This window comes from Antrostomus carolinensis, unplaced genomic scaffold, assembly GCF_000700745.2.
Source record: "Antrostomus carolinensis isolate BGI_N321 unplaced genomic scaffold, ASM70074v2 scaffold3752, whole genome shotgun sequence".
Lineage (NCBI taxonomy): Eukaryota > Metazoa > Chordata > Aves > Caprimulgiformes > Caprimulgidae > Antrostomus > Antrostomus carolinensis.
The window spans coordinates 22,895-36,762 of record NW_010300024.1 but is presented as its reverse complement, the minus strand read 5'-3'; the positions used below and the strand labels follow the sequence as shown (position 1 = coordinate 36,762).

Sequence of the window (13,868 nt, the reverse complement as noted above, 5' to 3'; positions counted from 1 at the left end):
TTCCCTGACAAGCAGAGCGTGCTGCAAGCCTGGCTCTGGCTGGGCAGAGCTGCCCTTTTCTCTGGGGAGAGAGCTGCCTTCCTCACAGAGCCCTTCTCATCCAGCCCTCCTCATCCCCTGCGCAGCCAGTGTACCGCAAACCCCTTCTGGTGGAACCAGTGGTCTGGCAGGAAAGGGCAGCTGCCCCTGGCTGCCCAGATTTGCCTGCAAGGGAAGGATTTGAAGCAGACAAACACGAGTTGGCATCTGCCACGTTCATGCTGCCCTGGGAGGCTGATGGAGAGCCAGGAGCAGGGCTGGGGGCCTGCGTGAGCTGAGGGGTTTGTTGTCCACATCAGTGCTGAGACTGCCTTCCTGTAAAACCTGGGTTTGAGTTCTGCCAGGCCAGAGCACTCTCGGGATCTCAGAAATATCTTCAGTCTTTTGCCAAGAATCAAAGCTCCCACCTTGCCTGGGTGTAGCTGTGCAGAGCCCCTGCACCGTGTGTCACTGCTGTAGGTGACATCCTGAGAGATGGGGAGAGTCTCTTTGCAGAGAGAAGAGCTGGAGACAGCTGCTAGAGAACAGGGAAATCCCCAAAAATACAGATTGGAGGAGGGGGTGGTGGTGCCCTGCCCAGTGCTGGCAGCAGATGCTGGGGCTGAGTCCATCCCCATCAGCAGAGAGCTGACACTGGCAGTCTGGTCCTGCAGAGACCTCCCCCTTGGCTCAGTCTCGGTGAAGAGGGGGGGCTTCTCCCCAGGTTTTGAACGTGCTGCTGTGATTTCCTTGTTCAGCTGTACGTCAGCATAACCTTACCTTCCAAAAACAAAGCTGTGTCTTTTCTGCTTGCAGTTTCACTTCCAGCTGCCTCCTGAGCCCCTTGGCTGGGGTTGACCCTGCTGCTCTGCTGTGGGCGGTTGGCAGCAGAGACCTGCCTGAGCTTTTGGGAGATGCCTGCTCCATGGCTGGGCACTCTGAAATGGGCATGAGTGGGTGCAGCCTCAGGCACGTAGGGATATTTGTGTCTGTCACTTGTATTTCAGACTTGCAGTGCAGGACAAATGAAAGAAGGGACGTGGGGTGACTTGAGTGCGTGTGGGGAAGGGGTGGGTCTTCTTGCATTTGGTCCCAAAGCCGCGAAGCAGTCTGGTCTGCTCTGCTCTTACTTTACAGCTGCAAATTGTCCTCTGGGACAGGTAGGAAAACCCATGGGTGCATGGGCTGTGGTATTTGTAGCATGTCTGTTCTTCAGGAGGGCTTGTGCAGGGCTGTGTTTAAAAACTCAGTCCCCATCCACTGGCTCTGAATGGTGGCTTGGGTGGGCAGGACTCCAGTGTGTTGCTTTTCTGCTGTGACTGCAGGACGTGTCTCACAGCACCTCAGATGCTGCCCTGCCTGCTCGGCCGTGAACTCGGGCATGGCAGTAATCAGGGCAGAGATAATGAGAGCATCTCTCAGCCCTGGGAGCTGATGTTGATGGGTCTGCATGAAGCATCTTTTTAAATGTCTCCATAGAGTTGTTCAGCTGGAGGAAAAAATGTCTTTCCAAATGAGAGGGGAATCAGCATCTGCTGGGCTGCTGCAGGGAGGCTCAGCACCGCTGGCTCTGCACCGTCACGGTGCTGGGGAAGGAGAGGTGCTGGTGCTCCAGAAAGCTTGTTGTCAGACCCAGATCAATAGCCTGCAGAACTGTGGGTCCGTGTAATTTTCCAGTGCTTTGATCAGCCTGTTTAATAAGTCTGATGTTTGACACCAGACATCCATCCTGAGCCCTCCCAGGGGACTCTGGCAAACAAATTGGCAGTGGATCCTGTACGTGTGCGTGTCTTTCTGTGGAGTCATCGCCGGCTCCCCGCTCGCTGCCTGACAGGGCAGGGAGCCTGGCAGGGGTGGGCAGGCAGCTGGTGCTTTCTGGGCACTCGCTGTGGTTTGGTGAGTCCCTGGCGCTGCCTTTCGGCACAGCCTGGTGCAGGGCGTTAGGCAAAGCCTTGCGTGGGGACTCGGCTGCCGCGTACCGGCTGTAAGGAGACAACTGAGTCACCACCAAGGGTCTCTGAAGCCAGACTGAGCTTCTGGCGTTGCCTGTGGTTTAGCCACGGGTTTTCTCTTGCCTTTAGGTTTTTCAGGAAGATGTCTGTGTGAACATGGAGATTTTTTTTAATGAAAAAACTGCCCCGTTTCCTCTGCTGCTTTAGAAACCTGCACTGTGCCTGTCTCTCGCTCCCAAGCTTTCTCCTTCTCGCTTGGACCATCCCAGTGCAGGGGGCCAGGGCTGAAATCTCCCGTTCCCATCCCTCAGACTGCACTGAAGGGAAAACTTCAGTGAGTTGTTTGGTTTCTCTATAATCCACGAGAAACCTGCGAGGAGAATGTCAGCCTGTTTGTCTGCATAGCAAAGCAATTACCCTAGCTGGAGAAGATGCAGCGTGCTTGCTTGTTAGCTGTCGCATGTCTGATGAGTTCATTTTCCTGAAGGCTGGGTGGGGATGTTCTCTGCCTTAAAATATATCGTCTGAGGAGTTTTACATCCTGTCCTTCCATCTAGCCCATTGATTAATGATGGTAGCTGGACTGATGAGCACACTGGAGAGAAGGGAGAGGGACTCGTGCGCTGGGCTTGCAGAGGGACCCCAAGTCCAGTGCCCTCCCCAAGGACCCTGTGAAAGCCTGCTCTCTGTCCCAGGCTTGGCTGGGGCTGCTGGCCTCATAGACAAACTGGTCACCTGAAATGGTTTCAGACCTGTTTAGCCAGGGGAGCACAGCCAGGTGTGTACAGCCACGCTTAGCTCCAGGGAGACTTCATTGTGGCCTTCCATTGCTTGAAGGGAGCTTGTAAACTGGAGGGAGAACGACTTTTGACATGGGCAGAGAGTGACAGGACAAGGGGAAATGGTTTTAAACTAAGAGGGGAGATTTAGGTGAGGGATTAGGAGGAAATTTTTCACCCAGAGAGTGGTGCGGCCCTGGAACAGGTTGCCCAGAGAAGCTGTGGATGCCCCATCCCTGGAGGCACTCAAGGCCAGGTTGGATGGGGCCCTGGGCAGCCTGACCTAGCAGTTGGCAGCCCTGTCCACATCAGGGGGGTTGGAACCAGATGATCTTTATGGTCCTTTCTGACCCAAACCAGTCTGTGATTCTAGGATAAGCTGTTAAACCACAGATGAACTGTTCACTCCCACAGGCTGAACCCAAGTGACTCTGTAGGAGCGGGCTCTTGGCAGCTCCTGGTTACTGCCACGCCACGAGCTGGTCGCTCCTCCGCTGGGAAAACCACCGCTCTGGTAGCAGCAATTGTGCCGGTGCTGACCTGGCAGCAGGATGCGGCCTCTGTGCGTGCTGAGGTTCCCCAGCATTGGCATCGATCTGTTTGCATTCAGGGTAGCACGTAGCAGAGCTGGATCCTGGCGTTTTTGGAACAAAGGGCTGTGAGCACAGCGGTCCAGGTCCCTTCTCCTGCTCTGTGTTTGTGAATGAGCCTCCGAGAATTCCTGATCCAGGCAGCGAGTGTGGCACGTCAGCAGCAGCTCACTGCTGGTGGCACAGAGGTACCACCTCTGCGGGCCGAAAGCTGCGCCTTCCCATTTCATCACTAGTCAGTAAGGTCACTTTAGGCTGTTGGTTGGCCAGGTGAGTCCAAGACAAGTTAGTCTGCCTGACTAGTCCCTCTCAGGGGATTTTAGGGAGACTCTGGATCTACTTTAGCAGGCACAAGTTAGCTCTCCTTTGGTGTGTGTACGTCTTGGCACACACATGGTTCCTGTTCCCTCCCATCAGGCTGACCCTTTTGTTCAGATTAGCTGAACTTCTAACAGACATCACCAACCTCATTTTTTTTCTTTTTCTGTTTTTGGAAAACTGTTTTGGAAAATAGTCAGCAGAGCTGATGGCTCTGCAGGCAGAAAAGCTGCACCAGTGTCTGCTGCTTTGGGTCAAGTGACATCTGGGTTCCCTAATCTCCTCTCTGCTTAGGCAGGAATAGAACATGGCACCGGTTTCCTCTTGGGAAACATTTCTGCTGTGGAGTAGGGTCATGGATGCAGCAGGAGACCAGCTGTTGTGACGTGAGCTCTGAGCTCTGCTGCTTCAGTAACGACCTTGCTCTGTTGCAGCTGCCGTGGAAGCCTGTGTCTTGTACGGCTTGAAGCGGAGGGCGGCAGGATTCCTGCGCAGCAACAAGATAGCAGCTCTGTTCATGAAGGTGGGAAAGAGCTTTCCTCTGGCAGAGGAGCTTTGCAAGAAGGTGCAAGACCTGGAGCAGCTCATTGAGAATGCGTAAGGCACCAGCATTGCTGTCACCCCACAGGTCACTCGTGTCTTGGTGTGGGTCTGTAGTCTGGGCATGGCCAGGGATCACAGTGCCCAACTTGAGGCTCTGCAGGAGGAATTGCTCTTCCAGTGGAGCCGAGTCCTGTCCTGGGCTTTTGATATCTTGACTGAACTGGTTGCTTTTCTAGGAGATTGTGAGTTGTGGTTTAAGGTGGGACGGACAAGGTCTTACTTCCTCTGCCCCTTGTGTCATGCTTCAGGGACAGCTAAGCATGTTTGCTCCTCAAGTGTTACAGTTTATGGACCAGTGCACTAAGCCAACTGGAACCGAATTTCATCTGCCTCAATGTGCAGGGCTTGAACCTGCAGTAATTCAACTTCTCTTTGAGAGTGGCTTACTCATCCTTGGACAGGAACCAGGGAGATGGATGGAGCAGCTTCTTGGGGGCAGGAATCTTTATGTTGTCCTGAGATAAGCTGCTTTGCTTGTGAACTGCTGTCCTCAGGCACCAGTGGAAAAGGTGTGTGGGTTGGAGGACTCTGCTGAGGAAGAGGCTTGTTCTAGGATGCAGGAAACAAATTTCCTGAAGTCACTTTTCAAGTGCAGATGTGAGCCTTCTGGAGCATGGGGTGGAACAGATGAAGGGAGCAATCTCCAGAGCCCTGTCCCCATGTGGTTCCCTGGGCATCCCCCAGGCACCACAGTCAGCACCACTGGAACCCAGCCTCGTGCCCCAGGAGGTACCATGAGCGCCCTGGGCTCCTGTGGTGCTCAGTGATGAGCCAACTGGAACTAACTCGGTGATGAGCCAACTGATGTTGTCTTTTGCCTTGTGTCTCTAAAGCCGAAATCAAGTCCAGGGCATCCCAGAGAACGTGCGCAAGATGCCAAAGCTGCCCAACCTGTCTCCTCAAGCCATCAAGCATCTCTGGATCCGCACAGCCCTCTTTGAAAAGGTCTTGGATAAAATCGTGCATTACTTGGTAGAAAACAGCAGGTGAGTGCTGGCACAGGCCAACCAGTTGCTCATCCCAACTCACTACCAGCATCTGCCCCTTCTGATGGTCCTGGAGGTGTTGCTGGCTGAGCTGTGTCCAAGTGGGACAGAGAAATCCCTGGGTGGGACAGACCAGTTGTGTTGTTCTGTGCCCAGCACAGGGTCTCTGGCTGATTCCCTGCTGCTGGTGGCCACCATACAGTCCCTGAAATAAAGTCAGGCCACGCTTGTTGTGCTGACAGCTGGGTTTTTGGGGAGTGCATTGTCCTTGTCTTCTGAAAACTGCTTGCTGAGGTGTCCTGTGCTGGGGAGGGGTCATCTCCAGTCCTGGGGATGTTTTGTTAGGAGATGGTGATGCTTGCAGTGTGCTGCAGGAGGGAATAGAGTAGGAATTCCTATTGCCCAGGAATTTCACCACTAGCAGAAAGTCTATTAAGGGCTTCTTGCCCTCTCACCATCAAGGAGTGGCAGAGAAGGAGAGGGACATTGCAGTGATTTAATTAAAACCACTGTGTTTATCATTGTGCAGTCCCAGGGGGCTGAAATGCTACAGCATTCTGCTCTCTTATTTCTTCTAGCAAATACTATGAGAAAGAAGCTCTCCTGATGGATCCTGTGGATGGGCCAATTCTTGCATCTTTATTGGGTAACACTTTCCTCTCACCCTACTTTGACAGCTTGCTTTCCAAGCCTGTGTTCCCAGTTCTGTGATCTGGGATGTGAAATGCAGTTGTTTTCTAGTAAGAACTTCAGAAAACAGAATAGCCCTGCACAGGTGGACCTGTGGAGCACATAGGAAGACCCCGTGGTGAGCAGTGCATAGAGATGGAGGTGCAAGGTCTGAGCTTGAGGGTTCCCTTTTCATGCCCAGGCTGCAGTGATGCTGATGTCAGCAGGGCTGGGGAAGCAGCGTGGTGCTGGCTCGGCGTGGATGTGACCGGCCTGGCAGTGGGTTATTGCCCGGGCTGGCTGTCCCCTCTCAATTCTCTGCTGCTGTTACACGATGCAGCAGTGTGTGCTGAGCCTTGTGCTTGCTGCATGCTGTCCCACTGCCTCTGCTCTGAGATTATAGAATCGTTTGGTTGGAAAAGACCTTTGAGATCATCAAGTCCAACCATACCTGTCCACTGCTAAACCAGATCTCTCAGCACCCCATCTACCCAGCTTTTAAATCCCTCCAGAGATGGGTACTCCACCACTTCCCTAGGTTCCCAATGCCTGAGAATCCTTTCAATGAAAGAATTTTTCCTGATATCCAATCTGAGCCTCCCTTGACACAACTTGAGGCCATTTTCTCTTGTTCCATCACTAGTTACTTGGGAGATGCTGGGCTTTGGGGGTCCAAGAGGTGCCCACAGTCATCAGAACAAAACCAATGACTTCCTTATGTTTGTGATTTTCTTCTCTGTGCAGTGGGGCCCTGTGCACTGGAGTACACGAAGATGAAGACCGCTGACCACTTCTGGACAGACCCCTCAGCTGATGAGCTGGTTCAGAGGCACCGGATCCACAGCTCACACTGTCGCCAGGACTCGCCCACCAAGCGCCCGGCGCTCTGCGTGAGTGGGGACGGCTGGGGTGGGAGGGATGGCCCTTCACAGTGCCCCTCCCGGGGTGCACAGGCAGCGCTCGCCACGGCTGGAGGCTCTCAGGTTGAAAAGGGCTGTGAAGCCCTCTGAGAGAAGGTAGAAAAGTGCAGTTACTTGAAGCCTTCAAGTCAGAAGTGCTGGGAACAGGGGCCGTGGAGGCTGCGGGCATGCTGGACCAACGCAGCACTGCATCACGGGGGCTCTGCCCTTTGAGAACATCATGTGTGAATGAAAAGCAAAGGCAGATGAAGTCTGCTCTGGTTAATGCAAACAAAGCACACTCCTGGGGCTTCTCTAAGTACAGAATCGAGCTTGGCCAGAGCCACAAATCCTCTTGGAGGACACAGAGGGAAAGATTTCTAGCAGTGTCTTTTAAGTGTATAAGTGAAGAGGGAATGAGCTTTCAAGAGCAGCTTTTTAAAAGCAAGAGGTGTCTGTGCTTACCTCACATTTTTAGGTGGATCTCTTCCAGATTCAGAAAAGGCATTCGAGTGGCAGCATGGATGACCGGCCATCGCTGTCTGCCAGGGACTACGTGGAGTCCTTGCACCAGAATTCCCGAGCCACGCTCCTCTACGGCAAGAACAACGTCCTGGTGCAGCCAGTAAGTACCTGCTGGGGCATCTAGCCTTTAAAATGCTGCTCTGCTCCCCCCAGGTAATTCTGTCCCAAGTTGCTCTTTGATGGAAAAAATCACAGGCTCTTTTTTGACCTGGAAGGGCAGTGACTGAACTGTGTCCTGGTGATATGGATCCTCCCCGTGGAATGGAAGAGCTCTGCTTCTGTCTGAGTGGAAACAGGCTCCTCTTCACCAGAGGCCACAGAATGTTCCTCCTGTCCCTTTCTGCTTACTGGTGTCAAATAAATAAACTGCAAACTCCTTAGGTGGAGCTCTTAATTTTGCCTCAGCTGGGCACCTGCTCTCAGCCCTTTTCCAAGTTGGTGGTGTCCTGTTCTCTCTTCTGGGAGATTTTATGGGACCATTGTGGGTTCTCACTGTTGGTGGGCTCGGGGGCAGCAGGCAGAGCTGTGTGACAGTCCAGGACTGTGCTCCAGGCCATGGCTCAGCCCAGGGTAGCCTGAGATTGTGCTTCATGCTTCTGGTGTTGTCCAGCCTGCTGTCACCAGCTTGCTCTCTCCCTGTGTTTCTCTTCTCAAGCGAGATGACATGGAGGCAATCCCGGGATATCTGTCCCTTCACCAGACTGCCGACATCATGGCACTGAAGTGGACTCCCAACCAGCTGATGAATGGCTCCGTGGGGGATCTGGACTACGAGAAGAGGTGACTGGCCCCCAGTTCACCATAGCACGGGGCAGAGGGGAGGCAAGTGTTCCCCAGGTAGAGAGTTTAGATCTGCTGTCCAAGGCCATCAGTGAGTTTTCCTACTGACTGCAGAGGAAAACAATCATCCTTGGGTCTGTAGCAGGAGAAGGGATGGGGAAGGAGGCCTGAGGTGGTGGGAGATGGGCTGCAGGATGGTGTGAGATGTTATGGTATTGCCTATCTCTGCTGGGGAGTGTTCAGCAAGGGAACTGGGGAGTGCTTGTCCTGAAAGACACAAAGTGGTTTCATTTATTGCCCTCAGGGATTTCCTCAGGAGAATGCCCTCTCTACACACTACACGGTGCTTTTGGGTTTATTGTGGTTATTTTAATCTGGGGAGCTGAGGAGCTCATCAACAGGGGAGGAGTTTCTGCAGAGAGAGGGGATGTGAGCAGTTCCCAGATAACAGTGCCTCTGTAACACAGCCTGTGCCATTTTGTAGTGCTGTTTTGGTGCTGTCTGCAGCTGGTCTGATGTGCAGGTATTCAAAGTCCTTTGGATTTAACAGAGTCCCTGGAGCTTGTTCCTCCAGGGGACCTGAGGTCTACTTAGTTTGCTCGGCAGGGTGTATTGCCACGGCCCTTTGCCTGGGATTGTCTGTGGACTGCTGGCAGTTCTCTTGCTAGCTGCAATCCTTCTATCAAACTGCAAAATCATGGCAGGTCCCAATTTCCCTGAGAAAAAATCCCTTTCCACCAGCAAACGCTCCAGGAAAGCTGGAGTGTTTAGGACACTGATTCTTTGACCTAAGGTCAAGGTCATCTTCAGCAAAACTTGTTCTCAGTTTTGTTTATTCTCAATTGTAGTTTTTTGGGTTTTGTTTACCTGTGTTCTTTCCATCTCCCCTTTCTTCTTGGCCCCTGGGCCGTTCCGTTATGCCTGGTACCCTCCCCTTAAAATGCTATTTTCATCTCTACACTACTTTTCTGAGTTCTTGACTTGGGCATCAGCCTAAGCTCTAAAACTTCCCAGTGTCAAGACGTGACCAAGGAAGAGAGGAGTCAGATGGCAAAGTAAGTATGAATGTACAAGGAGTGACTCGTACCCACCCTTCCCATCCCTCCCTGCCTTCATGAGCCGTTTATTTTAAGCACTGTTTTTGCCAAGTGGCAGATAAGGCTGCTCAGAATCTGGAAATTTGCTTTCTTGCAAAGAAGTAGGATGTTATTAAACACTGACACCCTCAGAGAGAAGGGTTCTTGCTAGGCTCTCCACAGCAGTGAAACCCTGTGTGAGGCCATGTGTCTCCTGGTGAGATCCCCTTCCCCAGCTTCCTCCTGGCATCTCTCTGGCCCTCTGTCCTGCTTGGCGACCTGCAGCTCTCCAGCATTTTCTAGATTTGCTCAGTCACCTGGAGGTGCCTGTGCTGAGGGAGTGCAGTTCTCAAACAGAAGCAGCTGAGACCAAATCTATTTTCAGCTTTGAAAAAACACAGAAATTGTGAAGGTTTATTTCCTCCTCCCTTGGGGACAGGAGCTCAGCAGAGCAGCAGCCCAGGCTCGGACTGCCCTGCATGTTCCCTTGGGGCTCCCAGGCTGCTCATACCAGGTTCGTGGGGTTCTCCAGCACCATGGCAGGGTGAGGAGTCCTTTCTGGGGTGCCCAGGGGAGAGTGCTCGGCTCTGCAGGGCTCCACATCCCTCCCTGCACTTGCCAGGATCCATGGGCACATTGTCTGTGTCTGGGAACAACGAGAGGGTTGAGAACCAGCCTGGGGCAGGTGGGACTGGACTTGCCCTGATTGAGCTGTAGTGGCAGGGACAGTTACTGGTTCTGGAGGGATGTTGTCACTGACTCAGGCTGGCTCTGTGGCAGTCGCACTGCTGCTGGGATCTGGTCCTTTCTGTAGCTTCCCCTGGCACCAGGATAGCTGGAGGCAGGACCTGGGGCTGATGGGAACAGCAGCAGAGCTTCTTTCATCCCTGCAGCTCATGATTTCCTCTCGTTCTCTGTTCCAGCGTGTACTGGGACTATGCCATGACAATTCGCCTGGAGGAGATTGTCTATTTGCACTGTCACCAGCAAGGTAAGGCCAGAGTGGGGGGCTGCTAGGGGGTGTTACCACCTGGACATTTGCTTCATTAGATTTTCGGGGTCTGCCCACATGGGAATGTTTTGATTCAGCTCCAGGGCAGATGTCCAGAGCTCTGGGTGGTCACTGCTCTGTAAATGCTTCTCAGAAAACCTTTAAACCAGCTCCTGGCTGCGGTGCTTGGCTGGGGAGTGCTCCCTGCAGAGCAATGCTCTGTGGTTTTCCAGGGTGCCATCTCCCAGACAAGCCTTCTTCAGGGCCCCAGGCTTGTAATGCACTTAGGGGAGAACCCAAACAAGGAAGAAATGATTTCTATTCCATACTAGAAGGTCGATTCCCTGAGCTTTCTGGCCTGTTCCCTCTGCATTTTTGGCTGGTAATATTTCCCTCGTTCATGTGTGTGTCTTCTCTCTGTTGTCACTGTTGCTAATAGTAGACAGCGGTGGCACAGTTGTCTTGGTGAGCCAGGATGGGATTCAGAGGCCCCCGCTGCGGTTCCCCAGAGGAGGGCACTTACTTCAGTTCCTGTCCTGCCTGGAGAACGGCCTTCTGCCCCATGGGCAGCTGGATCCACCCCTCTGGTCGCAGCGGGGAAAGGTAGGCACCCTGAAAATGGGCTCGTTGGTGAGCCCACGGCGCTGCGGGTTCTCGCTGGGGTTCCCTCGTGGAGTGTCTCAGAGCAGAGCTGGTGGGGAGGACCCTCTGCTGTATTTTAAGCAATCCCCCTCTCAAAACAAGGAAGGTGGGCTTGAAATATGGCAGTTTGGTGTAGCTCGTGGCCTTGACCAGCTTAACAGACCCTTCTGGGCAAATGAGAAGGGAGGTGGTGTGGGGGTGCTGGCCACGAGGCGTGGTCGGTTTGGTTCTCACGGACCTGACTGTGCTCCATGGGTTATACCCACCCTGTGCACAAACAGGGTCCTGTAGTCACCGTGTAGTTGAAAGCTCAATCCAGAGGCTGCTCCAGCCCATCGTCTGGGCTGATGAAGCACATGTTCTTGTTGAGCAGGAGTTTGGCAAGCGAGGCAGCGCTGGCGGGCGTGGGGCGGCTTGTGAAGAGCAGGTTTTGTTCACCCAGGGGAAGGTGTTTCCCAGGCTGAGGAAGCGAAGTCCCCAGGGCTCCTCTGAGTCTGCGTCGGACAAGGAAGATGATGAAGCCACAGATTACGTTTTCAGGATAATCTACCCGGGGACACAGGCTGAGTTTGGTGAGTGCACTGGCAGAGAGTGTTTGAGATGGGTTATCACGGGGTGTTTGAGCAGCTGGGGACACAGCCCTGACAGGCACCTGGCAATTCACCAGGACGTGGTTCCAGAGAAACCGGCTTTGCTTGTACCACTACTGCCTTTTATTCAACATCATGGATGGGTTGGGGTTTTATTTTTTTGTTCTAATCTTCTACTTGCTACCAAGTCCTTTGTTTGTGCAGCTGCACAACAGGCCACGACTGCCTTAATGGTTAGAAACAAAAAGTCTCACACATCATTGCAGTGGTACAGTTCACTTTGGTTGTGTTCCTTAGGGGTCCTTTTTCACCATCACAAGCCTCCAGGGCTGATTCTTCTCTTCATATCACCAGGCCAACTTGGCAAGTGCTGCATTAAATCAGACTGTGTTTCTTCAGCATTACTTCTGCAGCACAGAGAGGTTACAGCACCTTCTCTGTACTGCCAGGCTTCACCCACGTGTCTTCACTTGGCTCACAGAGCAAGGGAGAAGATGCTGCTAGAGTCACCAACCAGAAATCTCTCCTAATGCCTGGCTGTGAATGATCTGAACATGGTGCTTGGCTGAAGTGACTGTATGTTTGTTCTCACTCTTCTGTGGGATACTAAGAACAATTTTTTGATGTCTGGGAACATTGTAGATGACTTTATAAGGGGGAGAAACAAGAGTGTAATAGAAGACTTGTGGAGTGCTTTTTAAAAAGATATGAAATTTGATCAAAAACTTGTTCCTGTATTTCTGAGGCTAGGAGGGGGCAATCACATCTCCTGTGACCCCTCCATAACATCAGTTAAAATAATACTCTGTTCTCCCTGCCTTTAGCTGACTAACACAGTTCAGTGAGTCAGATAAAAATATGATTGAGGCTAAAATAGCAGATAGAAATGCTCTTTTCTCTAGCTTCCTTTTAATCTACCCCTTAAAATTCCATGCTGGGGGCCAAATTTTCTGTAGAATGAATTGCTGCAATCTCCTCAGCTGGCATCATCAAAGTCTCTGTGGTTCCTGTGGACTTTCTCAGAGGGGGGTGGAACTGCATCTGTTCTTTCTTCTCCACAGATTCTTCCTTTTTTCCCCTTTCATTTGTGCCCTTGTCCTCTCTCTGTGTCTCTAGTTACCATTAATGGTAATTTTCATCCATTCCTTGCGTCTGTGATCTCCATCACTGCTGTGAGAGGGAAGATCACGAGGACCCCAGCTGCAAGCAAGACAGTGGTGATCCCTAAATGGTTTCCAAGTCCCCCCATCATGTCCCGGCCTCCCCTTGCTGCTCTGCGGGCCTCTCGGTGTCAGTGTAACGTGGCTGTCATTTGTCTGGTACTGCTGCTCACCTGTGTTGTCACTTGGCAATTCCTGCAGAGATGTCCCCTGTCACTGCTGACCGTCATTGACCCATCAGCACCTGCTCAGTGGGAGGGAAATAGGAATAGTTCAACTTTTTTCTTGCCAGCATCAGTTATTCACTGTCACAAGCAGAGAGAGTCAGTGAGACCGAGGGTGACTGAGGAAGCCCTCTCCCAGCTGGAAGGGATTTAATTTCCAGTGAGGAGAAACTAGGATTGTTCTTCATTAATCTTTTTCTGTACAGTTCACCTTCATCATGACAGCTTTTTCCTAGGGAGGCCCAGGACCGATGGGCAGGGGCTGTCCCAGGCCAGGCCAGCAGCTGAGCTGCTCCACATGGGCTCTCAGGGCTGCCCGCTCCCCCTGCATCTGGATGGTGTGTGAGGTGGCACCTGAGCAGGATCCAAGGCCATTGCAATAGCACCTCTGAGTTGAAGCAGGGATTTAGCAAGTGACAACATGAAGAGCTTCCTCCTGTTGTCCCTCTAAATTTCTTTGTCAAAATCTTTATCTCCTGTTTTGTGGTTTGGATGCTCTTGTCTTTCCCTGAATCATGGATGGGATCCTTTGAGAGATGGGGGCTTTTCCCTTCCAGTGATCCACTCTTCCTGGGACAATGGTTGATTTTGATCATGTTTATTCTCATGTGTGTGATGGTCTGTTGTGGCCCCTCCTCTCGAGTCTCTCTGGGTTGGGTGTTTGTTTTCTGCCCTGGTTGGCACTCAGCAGTTTAAGATTAGCTTGCTGGAGGCTCTGTAGTTAATTAGCAGATGTTTCACACTCTCTCATTAATGCTCTGTGTTTCCTTTCCTTTCTCCTGAGCTCACCAGTGCTGGTGCTGTGATTACCTGGTGTGGGTCCTACCTGGTTGCTGGAATCTCCTTGGGAGGAGTGTGGGATGCTGCCTTTGCTAATCAGAACTCTCTGTTGACCTCCTGTGGCTCACCCGATGCCCGGGCAGTGCCAGACCGTAGCTGATGCTCATTTCTCTGTCCTCTTATAGTGCCCCAGGACCTGATGGACACTCCAGGAGCTGGCCTGCCTCCCATGTGGCAGCCCAGCACCCGCAAGTCCTCCTGCTCCTCCTGCTCTCAGAGTGGCTCC

The 13,868-nt window shown here is 52.4% G+C and overlaps 1 protein-coding gene across 1 annotated transcript in view; it reads left to right on the top strand.

The window, feature by feature from the left end:
• SGSM1 (small G protein signaling modulator 1) overlaps window positions 1-13,868 on the top strand; it is a 27,228-nt gene that overhangs the window by 4,230 nt on the left and 9,130 nt on the right. Inside the window, exons 3-13 of the mRNA XM_029083747.1 lie at window positions 4,092-4,254; window positions 5,094-5,246; window positions 5,825-5,892; window positions 6,660-6,805; window positions 7,308-7,439; window positions 7,995-8,119; window positions 10,119-10,186; window positions 10,626-10,789; window positions 11,271-11,400; window positions 12,535-12,714; window positions 13,768-13,867. Coding sequence (XP_028939580.1) covers window positions 4,092-4,254; window positions 5,094-5,246; window positions 5,825-5,892; window positions 6,660-6,805; window positions 7,308-7,439; window positions 7,995-8,119; window positions 10,119-10,186; window positions 10,626-10,789; window positions 11,271-11,400; window positions 12,535-12,714; window positions 13,768-13,867 — 1,429 coding nt within the window. The remainder of the gene's footprint in view (window positions 1-4,091; window positions 4,255-5,093; window positions 5,247-5,824; window positions 5,893-6,659; window positions 6,806-7,307; window positions 7,440-7,994; window positions 8,120-10,118; window positions 10,187-10,625; window positions 10,790-11,270; window positions 11,401-12,534; window positions 12,715-13,767; window position 13,868) is intronic.